The sequence below is a fragment of the Ammospiza nelsoni genome, chromosome 9 (genome assembly GCF_027579445.1).
Source record: "Ammospiza nelsoni isolate bAmmNel1 chromosome 9, bAmmNel1.pri, whole genome shotgun sequence".
Classification (NCBI taxonomy): domain Eukaryota; kingdom Metazoa; phylum Chordata; class Aves; order Passeriformes; family Passerellidae; genus Ammospiza; species Ammospiza nelsoni.
This window is the reverse complement of record NC_080641.1, coordinates 34,966,469-34,992,503: the sequence shown is the minus strand read 5'-3', so window position 1 is coordinate 34,992,503 and position 26,035 is coordinate 34,966,469. Positions and strand designations below refer to the sequence as shown.

The following is a 26,035-nucleotide window of genomic DNA, read 5'->3' as shown; positions in this document are numbered from 1 at the left end:
TGCAGCTCTGTTGGATTTCTATCCCAAATCCATGATCTTCTCCAACCTTAACATTCCATGATCCCATGGCTGTACTCCTGAGAGGGTGGCAGGTCCTGAGTCATTGGGAATTCTGTAGGGAAAAACTGCCTGGAATGGGGCAGAGCTCAGTGCTAACCTGGTCCAGAACCCCTCAATGCCTAAAAGTCCAATAAAAAATGGGAATGTTCAGCCCAGTTTTTACAGGATCAGCCAATGTAAGTGGATAGGGAGGTGAGGATTAGAACTGAAATAAAAAATGGGAATTCTGAACACAGTTTTTGTAGGATCAGCCAATGTAAGCGATCAGGGAGGTGAGGATTAGGATGTCAATAAAAAATGGGAATTCTGAACACAGTTTTTGTAGGATCAGCCAATGTAAGCGATCAGGGAGGTGAGGAGGATACAGGAAGAGGAGCTGGGACAGCGCAGCATCCCAGTCACACCAGCAGCTCCCAGTTCCTGTGGAAAACCGGGAATTTTCAGCACTACAGAACAGCAACAACCCGAGCAGGGCTGTCAGGGCTCCAGGAAAATCCACACGCGCGGATCCTGCTGGGCCGGCAGAGAGGAGCAGCGATGCCCTCTTGTGTTCCAAGCGATAAATCCATGACAAATCCCTGGCAATTCCTCCCAAACCATGGACAGAGGCACATTCCAAGCTCAGAGCGAGTCCATCCTTCCCAGCCCACCCTATGGAAAGGCTCCCGCTGTCGGGAATGCAAATTCCTGCCCCACAAAAGGGAACATTCCCACAATGCCCACAAAGGTGAGCCAACCCTTTTATTGCCAAAATTCCCAACCCATCTGAAATCAGGGAACTTGTTTGGTTGCATTTATCCCAGCAATTAATCACAAAACCTGGACAAAAGCTCCTGCAATTCCTCTATCTCAGCTATTCCAGGGCAGTTTAGAAATCCTATTTTCAGCAGGAAAACTCTTTCCAAAGGACTTTAAAAAATGGATTTGGGACGTCCTCTAGAGCTGTTCAAATGGAAAGTGCTGAGCTTGATAGAAACCCAGACTCCAACTTGGAATAATGACGGGAGCATGAACCAGCAAACGGAGCCAAGAGAGGAAAGTCTGGAATCTAAAACCAATCCTAAACCCAAGTGTGAGCACAGAATGTCAGGTGCAATTAATATAACCTCAATATTCCCATGAAAAGCACAAGATACATCCTTATTTTGCCATAAAATCCAGTTCCAGCACAGAACACCCAAGGCTTTGCCTTCCTCCTCTCCCTCTGGATTGACTCCCTTGTTTTGGCACTTCACCCCAGTTCCAGTTCTGGATCTCACCTCGGAGCAGCCCCTTGTAATCAGCTCTCTGCTGCTTTCTTGGGACTTACCTCGAGCTTATGGGATCCTCTCCAGTTGTAGAAACACAGAGAGTGCTAAGTTTAACAGAAACCCAGACCCCAGCTTAGGAACATGAACCAGCAAATGGAGCTGAGAGTGGAGCATTTATAAACTAGAACCTAAAACTGACACTAAACCCAAAGTTGAGAGCACAGAATTTAAGGTCACACTGATATCACCTCAATGTTCCTATGACAAGCAAGACACACATCCTTATTCTGCTGTAAAATCCAATTCCAGCACAGGAGAACTCTCCTCTCTCTGGATTGATTCCCTTGTTTTGGCACTTCACCCCAGTTCCAATTTTGGAATTCACCTCAGAGCAACCCCCTTGTAATCAGCTCTCTGATGCTTTCTAGGGGATTTATCTGCAGCTTAACTTTAGATCCCAATGGGATTTTTCCAAGCCTTTTTCCTCACACAGGGGATGAGAAACATACAGAGAGTCAGAGCCTTTTCCTCAACCCTTTGTGGCAGAGTTTAGCACCATCCTGAACTTGTGTGGGTGCCAAGTTAGGAACACAAATCCTCCAGTTGAGATCAGAATCAGAACTTTTGAGAGAGGTTTTTAACCAAGTAGAATTTTAAAAAAAATTAAAAATAATTTGTTTTATAAACTTATAACCGTGATAAAACAACCGATAGAGGTCGATTAATCAGGCTAATATATATGAGATAATCAGATGCGTGTTTATAACAAAAAAGAAGGGAAAAAGCCAATTTGGAACCAGAAAACAAACAAACGGATCAATTAATCACTAAAAGCGGAAGGAAACGAGACTCACCAGTCGTGGTAGGTGGTGATGGCGATGCTGGGGGGCGGCAGCAGGGGCAGGGTGGTGGGCCTGCACACGATGTCCCTGTCGGGGGTCCTGGTGTCCCTGTCGGGGGTCCTGGCCCGCTCCGTCTGCCGCTGGGCCAGCGGGGGCAGCTGCAGGTTCCCCGAGCAGCAGCGGCGGCCCCGCCACAGGTCAATGCCCAGGGCGTGGCTGGACGTGCTGTAGGATTTGCTGAGCCCACACTCCAGGTAATCCAGGGAGCCCTGCAACAGAGAGGCCTCTGAAACCCCTCCGCTCTGGAAACACGGCATTTCCTCCACGAGGGTGGAACACATTCCATTCTCCAGACAGAACTAGCCCACCACTCCAGAACTGAGTTCTCCAAACCAATTATTTCCTCCACGAGGATAAACGACACTCAATTCTGCAACCAGAAGTATCCCACAACTCCAGAACTGAATTCTACAAAGGATTTCCTCCACGAGGGTAAAACACATTCAATTCTCCAGCCAGAACTATCCCAGGAGAACTCCACAACAACTCCAGAACTGAATTCTGCAAACAAATTATTTCCTCCGTGAGGATAAACCACACTTAACTCTCCAGCCAGAACTACCCCACAACTCCAGAACTGAATTCTACAAAGGATTTCCTCCACAAGGATAAAACTCGATTCCTCAGCCAGAACTATCTCAGGAGGAAGGGAACTCTACAGGTCCAGAACTAAATTCTACAAATTATTTTCTCCATGAGGGTAAACCACACTCAATTCTCCAGCCAGAACTATCCCACAACTCCAGAACTGAATTGTACAAAGGATTTCCTCCACAGGGATAAAACACATTCAATTCTCCAGCCAGAACTAACCCAGGACATGAGAACTCCACAAGTCCAGAACTGAATTCTGCAAATTATTTCCTCTACTAGGATAAACCACACTTGATTCTCCAGCCAGAACTACCCCACAACTCTACAATTCTACAAACAAAGAATTTCTTCCACAAGATATTTGCACATAAAAATGTGGGATCTAGAGCAAATATTCCATAAATCCCAGCAGCATTCCCTGCTCCCTGCCCACACCACACTGTGTCTGCCCAAAGACCATCAGAGCAAAAACACCTGGATAAAACAACTCCAAACCTTTCCAGGGCTTGATTTGTTCATTTTTTAATGTGCTGCTTTTATTTTCTTCTTCCTATCTAAAAATCCTCCAAGATTACCCATCAGCAATCAAAGCCAAACCAGTTTACATTTACCAAAGAAGACAAAATCAACTTTTTAGTTCATTTTCAGAATGTAAGGAAAAGGAAAGAAGAATAAGGAAAAATAAACCTTCAGCAGGAGCTCACCTCATCTGCAGTCACTGTCATGACACTTCTGCTTTTCTTCATCATCAAGTTTCAAGTGCAGCCCAGGATAAAAAACTTCAGGTAAACAGAATTTCTTCAGAGGGGCAACCTGAAAGAAAAAATGGTTATATTATTTTATTTATAAACACATGGGAATTATATATCTATATAATTAAATTTAAATATATGTATATAATTATATACATATAGTAATTACATATAATTATATGTTGCTTATATATTTTCAAATTAATATCTATGAATATGTATGAGTTATTTAGATGTAATTATATATAATATATCTAATTATGTATATAAATATGTAATATATATTATAAAATTATGTCTATAAATTCCATACAATTATATATAAATGGTATATATATTTATTAATTATATATTATATAACATATATTTATATCAATACACGATTATACATTAATTATTTAATTATATAATAAATTTCTATTAATTATACTAATTAACTATATGACAATCACAATATATATATTTGTATATAAATGTTTACATATTTTTGAATACTAAACTGGGTTTGATAACAAATAAGCCACTAAATTCCCCGCTGGTTTATTCCTGACTGCCCATTTGGATAAAATTCTGGAATTTTTAAGGCTGGAGAAGATTTTTAGGCTCACCAAGCACATCCCTGAAGCAGCCCCACTGTGTCCCCAGGTGCCACCTCTCCCCATCAGCACTGCCCTCCTGCAGCTGTTTCCCAATCTTATCCCAAATTTTGCATGGCTCCAGGGGCCCTTTTCCTGAGCACGAGGCTGCATCTCCTCAGCCCTTGCTGATTTTCATGGAAAACCATCTCCAATCTGCTGAAAACCCTGCTGGGCAAATTAAAAACGGAACAGCTCAACCCCTGGAAAAGTTGGGAGTTGTTTTATCCAGTTTTTTTTGCTCTGGTGGTCTTTGGGCAGTGTGGGGTGGACAGGGAGCATGAATGCTGCTGGGATTTATGGAATATTTGCTCTGGATCCCACATTTTTTATGTGTAAATATCTCAATGTTCCAGCAGCTCAGCACCTGCTGTGGTGATGCATTTTTTATTTCATTATTACTCTAATCCTCATCAGAATTCCCTAAGAATTCAACTCCAGTTCCCATTCTCTAGTGGGTCTAGGGTAGGATTGGGATTAAGGTAGGACCTGCACAGCCCCCAGGGTGGGTTTAGGGTGCAGGACCTGCACACCCTCCAGGGTGCATTTAGGGTTACAGTTAGGACAGGATCTGCACAGCCTCAGGATGGGTTTAGGATTAAGGTTAGGGTTAAGATTAAGGTTAGGGCATGACCTGCTATTCCAAATTATTCCAAATGTCCCTTTTATCCACTGTGAAAAATTCCCTCCTTTGCCCTTTGAGCAGCAGAAATGTTGCTCTCAAGCAGCAGAACCCAATTCCAGGTTAAGTGCAACGATTTTATCAATCTCTAACAATGAAGAGAATTTTAAAGCCCTGTTATTAAAAGGATTAAATGATAAATCCCCAGATATCCACGGTAAATATGGCCACAACACGCCCAGATAGGGATAACATGGAATGAATGCTCACTGCCAGAAAAAATACAAATTCCCTTTGTATGTGGACAAAATTCATGGAAAAACCAAAAGGAATCAGCAGAATGAAGCAGATTTGTGTTTAATAAAGTCCAATTTGGGCTTAATAAAGCCCAGTTTGGGGTGTTTGTCACTGCCCTGATCTGCAGGGACTGGGATCCCAGCATAAACTGGAGCTGCTTCCTGAAAATGTGGAATTTCACAAGGAAACACAAAATGAAGAAACACCCACATAAATGAATATCCAGAGCAACCCCTGAGAATCAAGGAATCATCAAGGCCAGAAAAGACCTTTAAGGTCATCAATTCCAACCAGCACCACCTCCATATTCTCCACTAAACCTCAATCCACACATTCTTTGGGGAAAAAAATCCAAAGCAATGAGAGTTTAAGGATATTTCTCAAATTTTGCTGAATTCCAGGACCAGGCTGGACAGAAGGAAGTGGAGGGAAGGACCAGACTGACTGGAAGATCATTCTGTGAAAATCTGACCCCTCTCACACCACAGCTTTATAAATATTTATTGATTTGTCAAAGTTAATTTAAGCAGAATATGGATAATGACAAAACCTAGCTTTTGCTCTGTGGGGATTGCAGTTCTGAGGCCTGAAGAAAACCCAACACTTCCTTTAGTCATGACTAAACTCCCATTAAAATCTGACTCATTCTTTCCTGTGCCTTCCCAGAAAAATCTGACACCTGGGATGAACATTTAAGGGGAGAATAAACCAGAGCAAAACACTCCAAAGAGGCTTCCTGGGAATTCTTTCCTCATGAACATTTCCTCATTGATGCAGACTTTTATTACAATTCCAGTACCCAAATCCTCCAAAAAAGCTCTGTATCCTAGAACATTAGTTGGGTCTGGGCTCAGGGAATGCTGACCAGCAGCAAAGCTTTGCATTTGTTAATAAATTGTGAAGAATCAGCTGGGTCTGATCCATTTTCCTGGAACATATCCCATGTGGAATATGAATTTTCTTTTTACACCAAGCTTCCACCTGAAGATTTTTATGTTCCATGTGTTTCAAAACTGGGAAAACACTCCAGCAATTCCAGAGGGATCCAGCCAGGGGATGAATTAAAGCGTTCCCAAGAAGCAGCTGACAATGAGGATAAAATCCCATGGATGCTTTTCCTGATTTTCCTACACACTTTCCAGCTCATGCAGTGTGAAATCCATTTACAGCAATTCCTAAAACACATCCTCATGTGCAACTTTGGGAGGGTTTGGAATATGAGACCCACGTCCCACTCGTTGGGGCTTCTCCATGGGCAGGGTTAGAGCTCCAGGGGGATGTGAGGAGCAGAGGGATCCCCTCGGCCCTAAAGGATCCCCCTGTCCCACAGACACAGCCAAGGCTGGCTCCCAATCCCATTTTCCCACTCCATGAACGGCAGTTTTGGGAAGCAGAGCTGTTTATCCAGCTCCTCCCACTCTTCATGGAGGCAGGACACAAACACAGAGTGAAACCCAAAGCAAATCCCAGTGAAATCCCAGCAAAAGCACATCCCACTGTCCCATCTGCTTCTGCCTCACTTCCACCACAGCACCAGAGCAGGATTTTCCCTCCCAACAAAATGGGGATCCTGAAAATGCTCAGGGATAAACCCCAGGCACCTGAATTGTGAATTACTGCAGAAGCTTTTCTAAGGAAAGGGATGAAGGAGATCATCTGATCCCACAGGGAATTACATCATTTGTGAGCTGGGATTCAAACTGGATTCTCCTTCAAATCCATGAGCACTTCACAGGGAGAGGCACCAACTCAGACAGGGTGACAGCCACCAAAAAAAAAGTGACAATCTCAGGTCTGGCTCTCCCAGGAGGAACAGATGGGCTCCTGCTTCACATAAAATCATGGAGTGCTGTGGGTTGGAAGGGAAATTTAAATTCATCCCATTCCACCCCATCGTGGGCAGGGACATCTCCCACTGTCCCACGCTGCTCCAACCTGGCCTGGACACTGCAGGGATCCAGGGGCAGCCACAGCTGCTCTGGGCAATGAGAAAGGAGGGAAAGGCTGGAACCCTTCCAGATGGAGTCACTCCAACACCTCCCTGGGCAACTATTCAATGCCTCACACCCTTCCAGGAAAAATATCCAACATGAACCTCCTGTGGGACAGTTCCCTCTCCTCCTGTCCCTAATCCCTGGGAGCAGATCCCAAACCCCTCCTGTCAGGAGCTGTGCAGAGCCACAAGGGCCCCTGAGCCTCCTTTGCTCCAGGTGAGCCCCTGCCCAGCTCCTCAGGGATTCTGCAGCCCCTGCCCAGCTCCTCAGGGATTCTGCAGCCCCTGCCCAGCTCCTCAGGGATTCTGCAGCCCCTGCCCAGCTCCTCAGGGATTCTGCAGCCCCTGCCCAGCTCCCTCAGGGATTCTGCAGCCCCTGCCCAGCTCCTCAGGGATTCTGCAGCCCCTGCCCAGCTCCTCAGGGATTCTGCAGCCCCTGCCCAGCTCCCTCAGGGATTCTGCAGCCCCTGCCCAGCTCCTCAGGGATTCTGCAGCCCCTGCCCGGCTCCTCAGGGATTCTGCAGCCCCTGCCCAGCTCCCTGAGTCTCCCCTGGGGCTCCAGCCCCTTCCCAGCTCCTTCAGCTGCTCCAGCCCTCCTTGGACACATCCCTAAGAATTTCCCCTTTTTATTACTTATTTGCTGAGGAAAATGTTGTTCTTTTCTGTGACCTTTTCCCGTTTCTTGTGAGCAGCAACAGCTCAAGTGCTCTGCGGCAGCTCTGAGAAATTCCCTCCTCCTCAGCAAACCCAAGCTGTTCTCATTTCCAGCAAAAGCTGGGAAGATTTCACAGAGCTCTGTAAAACATAAGCAAGGGCATCTATTAGCACTAATGGCTGGAACTTGGGAAAAGTGATTCAGAAAAGAGGGATTTCACGGAATCATGGAGTGGTAAAGAGGGATTTCACAGAATCATGGAATGGTTTGGGTTGGGAGGAACTTTAAACCTCATTCTAACTGCTGCCATGGGACACCTTCCTCTCTCCCAGATGGCTTCAAAACCCCAGTGTCCAGCCTGGCCTTGGGCACTGCCAGGGATCCAGGGGCAGCCACAGCGAATCTGGGAATTCCATCCCAGCCTCTCCCCACCCTCCCAGCCAGGAATTCCTTCCCAATATCCCACCTGCCCCTGCCCTCTGGCAGCCCTTCCCTGTGTCCTGTCCCTCCATCCCTGTCCAAAGTCTCTCTCCACCTCTCCTGCAGCTCCTCCAGGCCACACTGAGCTCACCCCAAAGCCTCTCCTCTCCAGGTGAACACTCCCAGCTGTCCCAGCCTTTCCTCCCAGCAGAGCTGCTCCATCCCTGGCACCATCCTGGAGATGGAGGATACAATCCCATGGATGCATGGGATGGAGCCTGATTTTCCTACCCAGTGGTTAAAGAACAGCTGCCAGCTCATCCAGTGTCTAATCCACTATTTACAGAAATCCCTAAAACACATCTTCACGTGCAGGTTTGGGATTCCCAGCCTCTGGATTCCTTCCAACAGCTCCCTGCTGGATTCCATGGGCTGGATTTTCCCTTGGAGCTGCCACAGCCTTCATCTCCTATCACTGCCATTCTCATCTTCAACTGCTTTGAGACCTGACACCACCAGCACCATCCAGATGGAGAAGGGATTTTCCCACTCTGGCCTCTCCCAAGGTTCTAAAGAAGTGATTCCTGCACTTTGGCCTCTCCCAAGGCTCTGGAGAAGCAATTCCCCCACTTTGGCCTCTCCCAAGGCTCTGGAGAAGCAATTCCTCCACTTTGGCCTCTCCCAAGGCTCTGGAGAAAGGATTTTCCCACTCTGGCCTCTCCCAAGGCTGCCCTGAGCTTTGTCCTAATTGCCAGGCTGAGTTCAAAACCCGAATTTGTTGGTTTAAGCCATCAGGCATCAGGATAAAGTCACAAATTTATCTCCAGGAATAAATCCAACCAATTTCCTTGCTATAAAAATGGCAAAGGAAGGATGATCTTTGTAGAGGCTTGAGAAAATTCCAAGCAAGTTGGGCATGGCCAAAAATTATCTTGAAATAATTAATTATTATTAAAACTGTGCCTCAGCTTTAATTAGGAGGCTCCTTCCCAGGATATGAGCAAGATTGCAAGGACTCCTCTTTCTCTGGAGTCGGTCCAAGCATTAAAGTTAGGAATGCCTCAGCCAGTCTGTCCCAGAAACTCCAGGAATTCCTGGATTTCCTGCAGAGGGGACAACCAGGTTGTCATTTCTCTTCATTTCTTTCAGTTCCAATTAAAAAACTAAATCCACATTTTGCTGTCCTTAGGCCTGACACGCTCTATGGAATTCCCATGAAACACAATTTTCAAATTTTAACCAGTTTTTTGGTGACATTTTCCCAAATTTTCACAGATTTGTTTTTCTTGAATTTTCACTAGCCCATTTTTTATAGGAAACTTCCAGACAAATACTCACAGCTTGAGCAGAAAAAAATTTCTACTTTCCTGATTATGTCAGGGATTTTTAATCTTATCTTTCTAAAAAGCTTATGTCCTATTGTGCAAAAATGAAGCGAAATTAACAATCAGCTCTGACAGCTCCAAAGGATTCAGTTCAAGTGTTCCCCACATCAGGACTTCCAAGGTAATTAAGGGAAAAATGAGGCAGACTATTAAAAGATGCAATTTCTCTCCTTCTTGTTCCTTGAACAAATTATTTGCAGAGCCTCCCACTCCTCAGGGCAGCCGAGCAGCTCTCAGAGACCAGAACTATTGTTATTATTATTATTATCCTTACTATTATCATAATAACCATTATTATAATTTTTATCATTATCACAATTTATTTTCTTTTGTAATTTATTTTATTATTATCACAATTATTATAATTTTGATCACTATTTATCAATATATATATATATATATATTATTTAACATTATTATTGTTATTATATCAAATTTTAAATACACCAAACCCCAGAAAATTCAGCCATGCAGATTTTCCCCCTATAGATTTTTAGGCTGATTTTTTCTAAATTACACCTGATGTTCCCCTTGTGTTTTTATTGTCATCCCTAAGCTCTGCTGGGTCTCCCAGAAAATGGGAATGCTGTGGATCCATGGGATTATAATGGCATAAACTCTGCAGAAATAACGCAGCCCTCACCTCCTGTCCCTCATTTACTCCTTCCCTTCCTAGACTCTCCCACACGTTGAATTTCAGAACCTTTTCTCCAAAAGAAAAGGTTTTAAAATCCTCAGATCTCCTTCCCCAGGAGTTTTTCTGGGCAAAGCCAAATTGCCAGAAAAGAAGGAAATTTCCCCTTTTTATTTTTGAATTTTATTTCAGAGCCAAGCGGCAAAGCCACGCAATGACCCCAAGAACACCAAAACAGAACCAAGGCTACAAAGAGAGCACCTCATCCTCCAGAAGTCTTGGAAAACAGAGAATATTCCAAACCTTGCCCCTTTTTCCTGTTGGAAAAACCACTAAGAATAGTGGGGAAAGATGGAATCCAGAATTACAGCAGCAAATTCATTTTTAAGCTTTTAAATCCACTTTTTCAGGGTTCTCCAAGCTTGAAGTCCCTTGGGAATTCCACAAGAACACCAGAATTCCATGAAGGAATTCCTGGCCGAATCTCCAAACACTTCAACCCCAAAATTCCATATCAGAGCCAAAAATTGCCCTAAAATTCACTTTTTTATGCTTTTAAATCCCCTTTTTATGGGCTTTCCAAGCTCAACCCCTTGAGGGAACACCATAAGAACTTTAGAATTCCATCACAGAATTCCAGGCTGAAACCTCAAAGTCCTTCAACCAAAATTCCATCTTTGCAGGGCCAAAAATCGCCCCAAACCTCCATTTTTTATGCTTTTAAATCCACTATTTTTAGGAGAACCCTGGAGAACCAAGGGAAAGCTGAGACCTGTAAGGAAGGGGCTTGGAGTAAATTGGAAAAATGAGCTTTAAGGTCTCTTCCAACCCAAATCATTCCAGGGTTCCCACCCAGAAAATGGGAGGTGAGGATCTGGGCTCTCCAGGATGGAGCATCCTGGTTTTCTGCCCAAAATAATCCAGCTTTTCTCACACCCCAGATTCCCAAACACAGCCATGGAACAGCAGCTAAAACCAACCCCAGGGCCTGAGGAAAAACTCTTTCCATGGCCAATTAGAACAAACACAAATCAATTATCCAGCTTTTCTGACCGCAGGCACGCACAAAATCCAAATAAAAAGGGAAAATGAGGATTTGTGCCACAGGAAATTCCTGCTGCTGTACTCTGTGTCCTCTCCTTCCCAGGAAAAGGATTCTGGAGCAGAGAAATTGCGTTTTCCTCAATATTCATCCAAAACTGCCAAGCCTGGCACTGGGAATATTAAACAGGACACGACAGCACCGTGGTCAACTCCGAATCTGATTTATCCCAGGGTTTTTTCCATGTTAGCAATTTCCAGACTGAAATTTCTGTCTGGCCATCCAATAAAAAAAAGGAAATTAAGGCTACAGAAAAAGCATTTGGCATGCTGGAAATGCTCCCGTGTTTTCCACCAGCCACTTCCATATTTTATTTCAGATATTTGAAGTGGCATCTTGGACAGCAGTAATCTATAACAGGAGATGAAAGGGGAAAAGCCTGATTTAGAGGGACATTTCAGCTCTCTTACTCCAGGATTTTTTCCTCAGAGCCAAAGCAGATGTTCCTGTTTCCTTAGACTGTGGTTGTTTTCTTTCCTTCTGGATCTGATATTTTGCTTCTTGGGCAAATATTTGCATTATTTCTAATGCCAGGCAGAATGATCAGCATTTTTGTTTTTAATGAAAAAGTGATTTAGCTCATTCTGCAATTTTCTCCCAAATGAGGTGCTCTGAAGTGAGGTGAAAGTGGCAATTCCAGCATTTTCTCCCAACTTCTCCTGGTAATTTCTTTCCCAGTTATCAAAAACTCCTTTAATTACCAGGAGTGATCCTCTTGCTGAACATTTTGGGAAGTTTTTATCCAATTCCATCACTTCAAAGGCTGCAATTAACCCTGTTCAGTAACCCCTGCTCCCAAAATCCCAGCGCTTCCCCCAAGAAATTCTCATTTCCCAGGGATCAGCTCCATGTCAGGGTCCTTGTGTGACACCATAAAAAAAATAAATAAATAAATCTGCCTTTCCTGGTCAAATTATTCCATGCTGAGGTTGCAGAGGGATTTGAAGAAGTGGAAATTCCAAAATATTGGGATGTAGGAGGGTGCCAGGGTGATCCAAGAGGAATCCCAACCTGGATCCATCCAGCCTCATCAGGAAAATCCCAATTCTGCGATTGAAAATGGAAAAAGCTGCCAGAGGATGGGATTCCCTGGGATACTGGGAAGGAATTCCTGGCTGGGAGGGTGGGGAGGGGCAGGGATGGGATTCCCAGAGAAGCTGTGGCTGCCCCTGGATCCTGTGGAAATTTGAGGATTTTAAATTTCCCTTCCAACCCAAACCAGCCCTGAACTCTGGGATTTTGGAGGCTGAGGCCTTGATGTATAAAAGAACCGTTTCAAGCTAATCCAGGAGATTTTTCCAACTTGAGGCTACCTGGAAAAAACAGTATCCCAACAAAACCCAAATACTTTCCCTTTGTGCAACCAGTGCTGCAAATATAAAAATACAGCACAAAAATTCTCCAAGTCACAGGAATGACCCAGCTTCTCCACGGGTTTTCCCATTTTAGTCTTAGGATGCATTTCCCTGGGACAAAAAAATGCAGGTTAAGAAATCCCCACCCAGCTCCCTGAATTCCCAAAGCAGCTTCAGGAGAGGAGATTTACAGCTCTCATTTTTCGAGATTGCTGGAAAGCTAAAGGGCATTCTTGTATTCCTGGGGGAAAAACCATTAGGATTTAATTGCTACACGGATTACTTGAGGAGAGTTTTCCCAAATTCTCCAGGATCACACAACATGCAGAGGGACAAGAGGGATGGGCTGAGCTGGTTTTCCTGCTCAGGGTGCGGAGGATCCTTGTCCATGGCCATTCCAGAGTCCCTGGGAAAGGGAAGCTCCAGCTCTCCCTCCGTGGGCTCCCAGATCCCTTCCCCCAGAGCTGAGTCACTCGGATCATAAATTCCAACCTCACTTCCCAGTTACTATAACAACTTCATGGATTTCTTCTTGTTATTAATTACACTCAGCCCTAATCTGCTGCTCCAGGATCAGGCACTCCAGGAGAGCTTCCCCTCTCCCTTCTCCCTTCTCCCTTCCAAAGGTTTTTCATTCCCAGCTCGCTCCCACATTCAGGTGCTCCCCTCATGAATCTGCTTCCACTGAGATAAGGAAACGCTGATATTCCTCCCTTTGAAAAGTCAGAATAGAAGGAAATGGGTTTTTTCCTCAAAACAAACAAGATGCCCAAAATAAAACTGCAAAATCTGGGCCCTCAGCTGTTTTCCTGCAGCAAATGTGGAGCAGGGAACAGCTTGGAATATAATCCAGCCCAGCACGGAGGGAATGAGCCCTCTGGAAGCAAAGCTGGGAGCAGAGCACAGGAGCAGCTGCAATCTGATTTATTGGGGCTGAACTCACATCCTCGGGGGCTGAACGGGAAACCTCTGCTGCTGGAAAAGGCAGGAGAAGGCAACAAACTCCAGGCCAATCCTGAGGTGTTGGAGTGAGCACAATGAGCCCCTTTTATTCTCCTCTGGATCAGCTTTGGAGCTGGAGAGCTGAAGGGACATCTCTACCCAAGAGGACAGAGATTTCCCTTTTCCTTCCCTTTCCCTTTCCCTTTCCCTTTCCCTTTCCCTTTCCCTTTCCCTTTCCCTTTCCCTTTCCCTTTCCCTTTCCCTTTCCCTTTCCCTTTCCCTTTCCCTTTCCCTTTCCCTTTCCTTCCCTTTCCCTCCATCATGGGATGGGATGGGATGGGATGGAGAAAATGGAAAGTTTCCTCAGCCTGGAGAGCAGGGAAGGGGAGCAGGAAGGGGAGCAGGGAGTAGGGAAAGAGGGCATTTCCTACTCCATTCCCACAGAATCACAGAATTCCAGACTGGTTTGGCTTGGGAAGGACCTTAAATCCCATCCCATCCCACCCCTGCCATGGCAGGGACACCTTCCACTGTCCCAGGCTGCTCCAACCTGGCCTGGGACATTTCCAGGGATGGGGTAGGCAAAGATTCTCTGGAAAAGCTCCTCTTTACCCTCAGTAAGGAATTTCTTCCCCCTCAGCACATCCCTCCCACCTGAATTCCCTCGGCTTGGGAACAGCCTGTGCCTCCTCCCAAATGACTGCAGGTCTCCGATGGAAGTTTTGGCAGATCCCCTGAGAATTTACAAATGAAAATTCCAGTATCACTCGATCCGTTTATTTTTAGCAACGTGTCACCTGCTCGCTGGAAGAAGAAAGTCCCACTTCAAATGCCAGCCCAAAAGCATGGAAAGCACTGGGTGCCTTGGAGAGCAGCACTCCCTGCAACTGGAGGGGCTCAGCAATGAAGCACGAAGGGCTCAGGAATGAAGCACGAGGGGCTCAGGAATGAAGCACGAAGGGCTCAGGAATGAAGCACGAAGGGCTCAGGAATGAATGAAGCATGAGGGGCTCAGGAATGAAGCACAAAGGGCTCAGGAATGAATGAAGCACGAGGGGCTCAGGAATGAAGCACGAAGGGCTCAGGAATGAAGCATGAGGGGCTCAGGAATGAAGCACGAGGGGCTCAGGAATGAATGAAGCACGAGGGGCTCAGGAATGAATGAAGCATGAGGGGCTCAGGAATGAAGCACAAAGGGCTCAGGAATGAAGCATGAGGGGCTCAGGAATGAAGCACAAAGGGCTCAGGAATGAAGCACAAAGGGCTCAGGAATGAATGAAGCATGAGGGGCTCAGGAATGAAGCATGAGGGGCTCAGGAATGAAGCACGAGGGGCTCAGGAATGAAGCATGAGGGGCTCAGGAATGAAGCACGAGGGGCTCAGGAATGAAGCACGAGGGGCTCAGGAATGAATGAAGCACGAGGGGCTCAGGAATGAATGAAGCACGAGGGGCTCAGGAATGAAGCACAAAGGGCTCAGGAATGAAGCACAAAGGGCTCAGGAATGAAGCATGAGGGGCTCAGGAATGAAGCACGAGGGGCTCAGGAATGAAGCACGAGGGGCTCAGGAATGAAGCACGAGGGGCTCAGGAATGAAGCATGAGGGGCTCAGGAATGAAGCATGAGGGGCTCAGGAATGAAGCATGAGGGGCTCAGGAATGAATGAAGCATGAGGGGCTCAGGAATGAAGCATGAGGGGCTCAGGAATGAATGAAGCACGAGGGGCCCAGGAATGAAGCATGAGGGGCTCAGGAATGAAGCATGAGGGGCTCAGGAATGAAGCACAAAGGGCTCAGGAATGAATGAAGCACGAGGGGCTCAGGAATGAAGCACGAGGGGCTCAGGAATGAAGCATGAGGGGCTCAGGAATGAATGAAGCACGAGGGGCCCAGGAATGAAGCACAAAGGGCTCAGGAATGAAGCACAAAGGGCTCAGGAATGAATGAAGCACGAGGGGCTCAGGAATGAAGCATTCCTGCTCTTTTCCCCACCGAATTCCCCAGGTTCAGGCGTGCAATGCAGAGCTGAACTCATCTGCAGAGCCACCAAAACACAGGACCATTTTAATCCCCCAGCCAGATGGAGAACACTCCTTCCCCTCCTCTGCAGGAAAAGGGAAGAGCATCCCAGCCCACAGAATTCCAGCAGGGAAAGAAGCCCTCTCCAGATATTTTCTGCTTTTAAAACTCATGGAAATGATGGTTTGATTCTATTTCCAGCGTGAAAACCCGCGCTGCTTTAGTCACCAAGTCACAGATAAACACAGGGGAACATTTTTGTGCTGCCTTCGATTTTTTCCATCTCAAATGACAAATTTCCATGAATTCCATCGCTCTGATTAAAGGGCAGTTGTTACACACCTACAGATACCCTTTAAAAACCCACCAGTGCAACCACAATTCCAAAAAAAAATTTATGGAAGTGTGGATCTGAAATCCAAACCAAAGCAGCTGCAGGGTTCCCAGCATCAATCCAGGCTTGCTCCCAAGGGCACAATATCAATAATAAAAACCAAAATAGCTTTGGTTTGCTGCAAAGTTAAATAAAATCTGGTTTATCCAACTAAAATTGTAGGAATCACTGTACTGGCAGCACCAAACTGGTGTTGGATCCATGAGACAACCCAGGATGGACCAAAAGAAGGAATAATTCAACAACTCTGATGAGTAAAATGGGAAAAGGAACAGCCAGGAATAGCCAAGAATATTCCAGCTTGATCATACAGTGAATTATGGGAAGGGAAAAGGGAATTTTGGGGGATTGGCTGCCATTCCATGACAGGAATTCTCCTGCTTGCTCCTGTTTTATGAACAAACAACCCCCAAAATGCCGCCTCAATTTCTCCAGCAAAATCCACACCAGGAACACCTCAGGCCATGGAAAAAACCAATATTAAATTCAGGAAAACTCACTGAAACTTCTTAAAAGTCAGGAAGAGTCTGCTCAGAGCTAAATCATTATTTTTTAATCATAAAGCTTCTCTGGTTTTCCACAAGTCTAAATAAATCCCTTCTCCTGTGCTCAGGAAATTCTTCCTGAATTTTCCTACACAGTCCTGACTCAAGGAATTAATTACAATTATTTCACATGACTGGAGTCTTGCACTAAATATTTTTATGCTGAGAGCGGGTGATTAAAAAACAAGGAAAGATGACAAAAATGTGTTTTCCTACTTCCTTTCAGTGCCCGTGACTGGACTATTTTCCCCTCTTTTAAAACTAACTGGATTTCTGGGAATACAGCTCCAGAAGGAAATGAAGAATGAGGTGAAATAAATGTTTATTTTTATAGTTCTTCTGCCTGACTTCATTTGAACACTGCCTTGTTCTTGCTTTTCTGGGAAAAAGGCATGGAAAACTTTCCTTTTTTATGGAATTGATTCATCAGTGACCCACAAGATGGGAAAAACCCCACAATGTTCCCGTGGCTCCTGCAGGAATAAGGAAAATAGGAAAACTACAGTGCCAGTTCTCCCCCAGAACTGGACACACACAAATAACACCTCAAACAATGGAAGCACAGGCAGAGATTTCATGGATTCCTCAGGACAGTGCAGGGAAAGGGGCTTGGAATTGGAATTTGGGGTTGAATTCCAGAAAGGAAATGCAGAATTGAGAACTGAATGCAGAGGAAAGAAAGAAGGCAAAGAAAAAGCCACAAAAACCAACAGAGGAATATTCCCTTGTCCCAGCCTGGGAGGAACCACAGGGAAAGGGCATCCCAAAAATTCTTCTGGATGAACAGTAAGAGTTATGGCAGGGGAGACAGACACCTCTCCTGGAATTCCAACTGGGAAAGAAGCCCTCTCCAGATATTTTCTGCTTTTAAAAAATCATGGAAATGATGGTTTGATTCTATTTCCAGTGTGAAAACCCGCGCTGCTTTAGTCACCAAGTCACAGATAAACACAGGGGGACATTTCTTGCCATGAGGAGCCTCTCTTGGAATTGTGTCCATGAATCCCATGGAATGCCATGGAATCCCTGGGTTCAGCAGGATGCAGGAACCCCAGAGCTGCTGTCCTCCTGCCCTTCCTGGAGCAGCCTCTCTCCAAGGACCATCTGGACAAACTTCCTGCTCTTCCTGGCATCCCAAAAGATCCACACAGAGCTTTTCCCTGAGGGAAGAGCAGCACCCCTGGAAGGAGCAGTGCTGGGAACCCAAGCTCTCCAAAGAACATCACACATCCTGCTCTGCTCCTGCCCAAGCTCACTTCTCCTGCAGCCCACAGGATAACAGGAAATTTCCAATATTCCTTGGGTAACCAACAGGGAGAGCTGAGGGGAAAATCCCAGCGGGGAATCCCAGAGGCACAGCAGGTTTTAATGGAAATCTGGGTCTGAACTCCAGCTCACCTCCAATCCAAAGGGGTTTTGCCCACTTGGCTCCAGTCCCCACAGTTCAAAGACCATAATTCAGCATTTTTCAGCGTTCAGGCCTGAAGTTTTATAATTTTGCTCCATAAAATATCTAATTCTATGCAATATCTTTGCTCCACACTGTCCCAATTCCCAGCCTGTATTTTCAGCACCACCAAGATCGTCCTTAATTTCTCCCAGGCCCTGGATCTGCCTTGGTTCCAATTCATTCCCATCAGTAAAAATATCCACAACCCTCTTTGCTTCCAGAGAGGAGAGAAATTCAGGAAAGAAAATGGATGGAGGAAAGGAAAGAATCCCACAATCCACACATGGTCAGACAGCAGCCCCCCAGCAGCCATTCCCAGGTGGAACATGGAGAATCCTGGGCTGTTCCAGGGGCACTTTTCCAGCATTAAACGGGATGTTTTTCCCTCCAGGCAGGAGTGGGTTGAGCCCTGGCACCACAGGCCCTGGGAGGTTTCTGATCAGTATTCCTGAGCATGCTGGGCATCCCGAGGATGTGCTGCTCCTGGAGCAGAATCCCATCAAACAGAGCAGCCTGGCCCCGAAGGTTTCCATATGTCTCACACTGATTTTCTCCTCAAGAGCTCTTGTGCTGCTGGATCATTTTCTGTTCTCATTTGAGCTGCTGCTTTCAGAAACAGGGACTCCTGAGGATTCCTCCTTTTGGACTCCTCTCCTCCCCAAGTTCCTGCTCCCACTATTTATAAGCACCCTTGCAAGTGTCCCTGCTGCAAGGAGCTCCTCTCCACATTTATCCCCCACATTTCCCAGGAGCTCTGGCAATCCCAGGTTTTCTGTGCTGTTTATTCCAGTGGGATCCTGGCTGTGCCTTCCTCGAGCAATTGCTGAATTACAAAAGCGTGAATGGGACAAAAATCAATGGCAAGAATTTATTTTTCCATCTGAGCACAGCCCTAATCCTTCCCCAAAGCTCAGGAGGGATTTATCCCTCAATGCCCATCCTGCAGACAGCAAATATTCAACCCAGATCCATGGGAGTGACTCAGAAGCTGAGCTTTGTTTAGCAGCAACAAGGTTAGAGAAGGTTCTCCTCCATTGGGGGAAAATTCTCCCTTTTTTTTCTTTACATTTCAGATTTGAGACACCAAAGCCAATTCCTGCACATCAGTGAGAAAACTCCAAGTCTCAGATTCCTTCTGAGCTCCAGGCTGTGCCTTTATTTGCCTTAGCTCCCAGAAGAAACACAATTCCTTGGATGTGCCAGAGGCACCTGAGCTCACAGAGGAGCCTAGGCAGAAACAAAACTGAAAACCTGGTGCTTATTTACTCAAGCAAAGGGGCAACTTCTTGTTTCCAGGTTCAGAAGCACTGACATAAAAGCACAGCATCCAAAAGAATGGCGAGGAGCAAATCCTCTGGCAGCTCCACTCGGCTTCCCTGTGCCAAAAACACCCAGGGATTGCTGTCCCCACAGCAGGCAGAGATTCCCTGCGCATTCAGGAGAGCTCAGGGGAATTCTCTGGCTTACAAACCCCCCTGGCATCAGTGTATTCGCTGTCCCCTGTCTGCTGTGCTTCCCTGCCTCTCTGGAGTCTCCAAGGCTGGATTGTTCCCTTGGGTTTATTTTAGCTGACCTCTCTTTCCCCTCTTCTCCCTTCCCACACCTTGGCGTGCAGCACAGCGAGCTCTGCCTGCTGTTCCACAAGGTCTGCCCTGAACAGTGAAAAATAAAATAAAATCCCTTTATTGCCAACACTCCGTGTCCTGCTTCCTGCAGGCCAGGAGGGCTGGGCTGAGGAAGGGAGCAGCACCTGGAGCAGAGTTTTGTGTGTTCTCTGTGTCCCCTGGTCCTGAGCTGTCCCCAACACCTCCTGCACGGGAGGCAAAGCCTGTGCCAGCATCAGCAGCTGCTCCCACCAAATCTGCTGCCAAAACCAGGTCAGACGTGGGGTATTATCCCCCAGCAAATTAATTAGAGAGCAAACGAGGCTGAGTTAACTCTCCAACAGCTGGCTGCAAAGGAATATTCCAAATACTCCTCAGAAATGCCACCCCAGTCTGCACCCACGGGAGCAGAGCCCGGCTCTCCCACAGAGCACAGAGCCTCTGGGGAGGGTTTCCACGGGGGGCAGAAAAACCTACCAGTGGTTTTTCCACAAATCAATTCCCTTCCAGGACACTCTGAAAAACGAGGGGACATCGGTGTCTCAACTGCTCTGACATGGAGGATCCTGGGGTTTCTGCTGCTTTTCTGTCACCAGAAATACACCTCCTTTATCCACTGAAATACTGGCATCTCCTCGCTTCTCCTGCAGCCCACAGGACAATGGCAATGCTGTGAAATCCTTGGGTAACCAACAGGGAAAGCTGAGGGGAAAATCCCAATGGGGAATCCCAGAGGCACAGCAGGTTTTAATGGAAAACTGGGTCTGAACTCCAGCTCACCTCCAATCCAAAGGGGTTTTGCCCACTTGGCTCCAGCCCCCACAGTTCAAAGACCATAATTCAGCATTTTCAGCGTTCAGGCCTGAAGTTTTATAATTTTGTTCTATAAAATATCTCATTCTATGCAGTATCTTTGCTCCACACTGTCCCAATTCCCAGCCTGTATTTTCAGCACCACCAAGATCGTCCTTAATTTCTCCCAGGCCCTGGATCTGCCTTGGTTCCAATTCATTCCCATCAGTAAAAATATCCACAACCCTCTTTGCTTCCAGAGAGGAGAGAAATTCAGGAAAGAAAATGGATGGAGGAAAGGAAAGAATCCCACAATCCACACATGGTCAGACAGAAAAGGGAGAAACAAAGACCAAAAAAAAGGGAATTTTCTGGATTTTCCTCCCCTGAGTTCTCTATAAACAAAGTGTATCCTTAAGTGGCCAAACACGAGGAAAAGCAGAAGTCAGGGTGCACAAAATGACATTTTTTAAGCACCTGAATAAGCACGGATTTAACCCAGCCTCATCCTCTAATCTATTTTCTCATCACTGCCAGCAGTGCCAGATGCTGCAGCAGAAAGTGCAGGAATTCCACTGGAGACAGACAGGGAATAATCTGCTCTCCCAGGAAGTTCCCTCTTATCTCTCAGCCTGCTTTAAAATACAAAGGATAAACCACTTTATCTTTTCTTTATTGTTCTCTAAAATTGTCTTTTTCCATCTGCAAAGTTTCTCAGACTCCTGGAGACTTCTGAGATTGGCAGGAATTATTTTGCCACGGTTTGTGCTCCAAGAACGCTCTGGCAAATGGACCCTTGGTCCAATTAGACATCTAATGAAAAATTAAGTTAAAAATTAAATTCAAAGGCTTGGATTTTTCAATTTTCCTGCATAACCAAGAGAAAAGTTCTTAATTTACTTTCTCTGTACCATTTGTCAATCTCTTTCTAAGATTTTAACCTGAATAATGGATATATCCCTGAATTATTTGGGACATGAAGGGCTCACCGACAAATGGAACACTCAGAGATGTAACAAGCACAGCCAGGCTTCCCCTGCATGCTTTAGCACAACAGGATGGTATCAATTTGTTCATTTTTTGTACAAACAAGCTTGAAGCTGAGAGCTGTTTTCATAATTAGAGAAATTCAGCTGAAATTCACCTACCCCAGCTCAAGCATCCCCTGCATCGCCTGAAACCAAAACACTGCAGCAGCAAGGAGCCCAAAGAGAAATTGATAAATTCTTTTCATTCTCTAAAGTGAAGGAAAAGGGGGAAAAAAACCCACAGAGTGAGTAATAAATAACATCAGGTTAAAATCTTTTCCTTCAAAGCAATATTTCACATAAATATCCACTCACCTGTTTGCAACAGGCATCAAGTTTAAGGGAGTTTTTTCACCTCCTTATTTGTCCTACACCTTCCCAATGTTTTCTTTTTTGGTTTCTTTCTTTTCCATCTGCCAAGGCTGTATTTATCCCACTGCTGTAATTATCCAATTTTATTTGCTCAGGGAAGCACATAAAGACTGAAAATTGGAAAGACAGGCACTTAATTTAAAGGAATAAAGGTGTTCCCAAGCACTGTTTTGTCACTATTTTCCCAAATGTTTAAAACTTTCCCCATTTCTCCAGGACAGCTCCACGTGGATCACTCCAAGGACAGGAATTTTGGATAAAACAAACCATTCCAATTAAAAGCTGCCATTTTAGGCAGGATTTTCCAGCTCTATCCGTGGCTATCCATTTCAAATATGGAAATTCCAGGGATTTGGTTGGAATGACTCTTTAAAGGAGCCCTGTGTTCCCAGAGACGATTACTCAGCTAATCTGGGTTAAGCTTCCTGATGGATAAATCAGGATTTGAATGCTGAATAAGGAGAGGTTTCCATGTGACATGGGAAGAGCTGGGAAGTAAATACAGAAGTGGTGGAGAAAAAACCTGAATATGTTTTTGGAAAAAACAGCCAAAAAGGCTCATTATCATCCTTTACTCTAGCTTCACATTAAAGCATTGCACTAAAACTTATTTCCTGGAATCTAAAATGTCCAAAAGTGAGAATAAAGTAGGATACAGCTGTACTTGGAGCACCTGAGCAGGCACAAGGAAACACTAAAATAGATGAGATGACAAGAGAAACAGAGAATTCCAGTGAATAATCTGCTGGGAAAAGCATTTGTTGTGCTAACAAGCTTTTATTCCAGATGATTTATAGATCACAGATTTGTTCAGAACCTTTTTAACCATCAGCTCCCTCTCTGGAGCTGATAATGAGGGACACTACAAATGAGCATCTCTCTCACAGTGGCCTAAAAAAGTTCCCTGTTCCACTGGATTTATGACCTGCAAATGCAATTATTCAGCTTATTCACTGCAGCTTCTTATGGACACCAGGAGTCCAGAGGAAAAAAACAAAAGGCAGTGCATGGATTCTGCTGGGAAGAGTCTCACACAAGAGAGATCCACCGGGAATTCTCTCTTCAGTGGAGGATCTCTTGGGATGTCTCCTGTAGCAACAGATACTGAGCATCACACAAAACAACTCAGTGCCCTCATGGCTCCATCCCAGCCCCAGAGATCACAGCAAACACCTCTTTCCTCAGCAGAGCTGATTTATAACTCACCGACCTCCACCCGAGGAGGGCAAAAAGCTCCTCTTTGTGGAGCCACACCGAGGGAACAACTCCCAGATCCTCTCTGAACTCGCAACTCCTACCAGGCTCCGAACTGGGAAAAGGAGGCTCAGGAAAAACAAACTGACTCAAAGCACATGGCAGGGAAATGATGCAGAGGAAATGTCTCCGGCAGAGGAGCATCGGCAGGGCTCATCCAGCCGGAGCGCCGGGGATCCAGGCTGCAGAGCGCTGCTCAGGCTCTGGGATGGGGATGGGAGGGAAGGGGAGCCCGGCAGGGCAGCCCCAGCCCACGGCGCTGGGAAGGCGCAAATCCCAAAGGGGATTTAGGGATTTGCTCCAGGGAACACCATGGCCAGCATCAAATGAGCCACTCCGACAGAAATTCGAGGCGGAAAGAACACAGGGAGAAATAGAAGGGAAATTAACATACACATAGAATACCTAGAAGGTGCAGAGGGCGCAGAAATAAAGTAATTTTAAAAACCAATTAAAGTGTACGTCCGCTCTCTGGCAAACCGCAACCCTCGTTTGTTTGGGGTTTTTTTCCTCTTAATGCCATGTGATTCCCCACCATAAAACTTAACTGGGGCCAGGCAAACACCCCACAAGCGGCTCGGTCCCTGGGCTCTATGGGGCACGGAGCGGGACCCGCCGGGACCCCCTCACGGCAGGACCGGGCCGGGCCGGGCAGGGTCCCCTCACAGCCCGGGGCCGCCTCAGCCCCGGCCCCGGCCCCGGCCCCGGGCGGCGGCCGCGGCCCCACGGGCGGGCAGCGCTTACCTTCGGCGGCGGCGGCGGCTCCGGGGGCTGCCCGCAGGTTCTCCTCCGGTTCTCCTCCGGTTCTCCTCACGCTCCCCTCAGGTTTCCGCCCTCAGCGCTCCATGGCCCCGGCGCTGGCGGCGGAGCGGCGGCCGCGCTTCCCCAGCGCTGCGGAGCGAGCGGGGCCGGCCCCGCGGGGAGCGCCGGCGGCTCGGCTCGGCTCGGCTCCTCGCCTGCCTTCCCTTCGCTCCCCGCTCCTCTCCTTCCTTTCCTTTCCCTCTCCTTCCCCTCCTTTGCCTTTCCTTCCCTTCCTTTGCCTTTCCGCCCCTTCCTTTCGCTCTCCTTCCCCGCCTGCTCCTCTCCGCTCTGCTCCTTCCTTCCCGTTCCCTCAGCGCTCGGCTCCGCTCTCCCCTCCCGGTTCCGTCCGTCCCGCCCCGCTCCGTCCGTCCCTCCCCCGCCGCAGCCCCGGCCCCGGGTCCTCCCCGGCCGGGTCTGGGCCAAGGCGAGCCCCGGCAGCGGCTCTGCAGCAAACCCGGCCGAATTCCAGCCTGGATGGGGCTGGGAGCAGCCTGGGCTGGTGTGTGGTGGCATCGCTCGCCCATGGCGGGGTGGGCTGAGGGGAGCGCTGAGGTCCCTCCCAACCCAAACCAGTCTGGGATTCTGAGGAATCAAACACAAATTTATCGATATCATTGCATCCACAGGGGCAGAGCAGGAGAGAGGAAGCAGCTGGTGGTGGTTGGAGCAGCCTCCCTAGGGAATGCTGCCTGGAGCAGAGGATGCTCCGCACCCGGGGGAAGCAGCAGGCACAAACCCCGGGCACGGCCGGGCTGGGCTGGGATTTTGGGGAGGAATTCTTCCTTTCCCTTCCTCCTGGCAAACAGGAGCTGCTCACCTCGAAGGTTTAATGCCACATGTCACACCTGTGGGAGCTGCTGGTGGTCACCCCAGACACCCAGCAGATAAAGGGCAATTCTCTCCATATGGTTGTTCACTTCTGCTTCATCCTAAACATGAGATCTTGGGGTGTTTGATGTCCTCATCAAAGGCCAAGTTTCTGGAGTAATAACATGAAGACTTGGCTCACGTGGTAAAAGAGGAATTTTCTGGTCTTCAGGGCCATGGAGCAGCATTTAAAAGGCTTACAGAACCCACCCCAATTCCCCAAAACCTCAGAGTCCAGCAGGGAAAAATAAAATCTATTCATTATAAAACCTTTTAAATGAAGAGCTAAACTGGTTATTTGTGGATAACACACAGCCCCTTGATTTTTTCCAGGGATCTGTGACTGCAGCCTCTGAAAAGTGAACAGAAGGCTGCTGTGTTGGGATTCCTGCTCAAGTCCCATCCCATGGCCCAATATCCCACAGGCCCACAGGCCAGACCACAGCAGATCTTGATAAACCACTCTTTATGCAATAAAAGAACAATATTGAATGGAAGTTTTGTGCCACGTAATCCTACAGAGGAGAAAAGATTGTCTGTCCAGTTCAGTAAAATTTAGAGTTAATAATTAATGGAGAGATTTCTATAACATACAGGAGTTTCTTTTAAAATACAAAGGTAATTACCAATCAAATTTTAACATGCCAATACCTTTTACAAAATATGGGCTGCAGTGAGGAGAACCAAGGTGAATTTTTGTCCCTCTCTGCTGACTCGGACACAGATCAAGGAATCTGGTCCAGAGTTTGGTGTGCAAAGGTGTTAAACCTGTTAAACTCTTGGAAATTCCACACACAAGTCACTTCTGCAATCCTCCCCTGGATTTTAGATGTAAACCCTGGGGTTTAGGCTCAGGCAAATCTTTGGAATATTTAAGAGTTGTCTGTGAGGATTGAACAACGCAAATTAGGGCAGAATTCCCAAATGGCTGAGAGAAATTCTGCTTTTCCAGACTCCAAGGCCAGGGAAATTCAAATGCTGCTCTTGGTCATTCCCAGCCTCCAGGCAGCACATCCAAGCTGTTCAGCTCCCTGGCAACAGGAGAGAGCAGCAATCCTGATCCAGGCTGCGATTCAGAGTCATGGATGCAATTCCAGAGGCTGGGAACAGCAGCAGGGCTTCACCTGCTGGGCAGGACGGGGCTGTCCCTGTTTGCAGCTGGCAGCAGCAGCAGCTCCTGTTCCTCCTCTCTCCTGGCACCCTGCTGAAGCCTGGCTGCTGGGAGGGAGAGCTGAGAGCAGGAGGGTGGAATGAAATGGAATGAAGGCACTCTCAGAGCTCCTGCTGCAATCCCATCATGGGCTCGTGTTCCC

The 26,035-nt window shown here is 46.8% G+C and overlaps 1 protein-coding gene across 1 annotated transcript; it reads right to left on the bottom strand.

Annotated features, from left to right (window-relative positions):
* Positions 1-458: 458 nt before the first annotated feature.
* LOC132076580 (cAMP-specific 3',5'-cyclic phosphodiesterase 4B-like) lies at positions 459-24,049 on the bottom strand. Its single transcript, XM_059477708.1, has 4 exons — positions 23,799-24,049; positions 3,511-3,619; positions 2,165-2,421; positions 459-480 (listed from the first exon to the last, which is right to left on the bottom strand). The coding sequence occupies exons 2-4, from the start codon at positions 3,553-3,555 to the stop codon at positions 459-461; spliced, it is 324 nt and encodes a 107-aa protein (XP_059333691.1). The 5' UTR covers positions 3,556-3,619; positions 23,799-24,049.
* Positions 24,050-26,035: the final 1,986 nt, after the last annotated feature.

Coding starts and splice junctions, on each gene's coding strand:
- LOC132076580 (XM_059477708.1), bottom strand. CDS start 3,555: ATGATGAAGAAAAGCAGAAGTGTCATGACAGTGACTGCAGATGAG. Junction 2,422..3,510: donor TGACAGTGACTGCAGATGAG/GTGAGCTCCTGC, acceptor TCTCTGTTGCAG/GGCTCCCTGGATTACCTGGA. Junction 481..2,164: donor ATCACCACCTACCACGACTG/GTGAGTCTCGTT, acceptor GGTTTTCCACAG/GAACTGGGAGCTGCTGGTGT.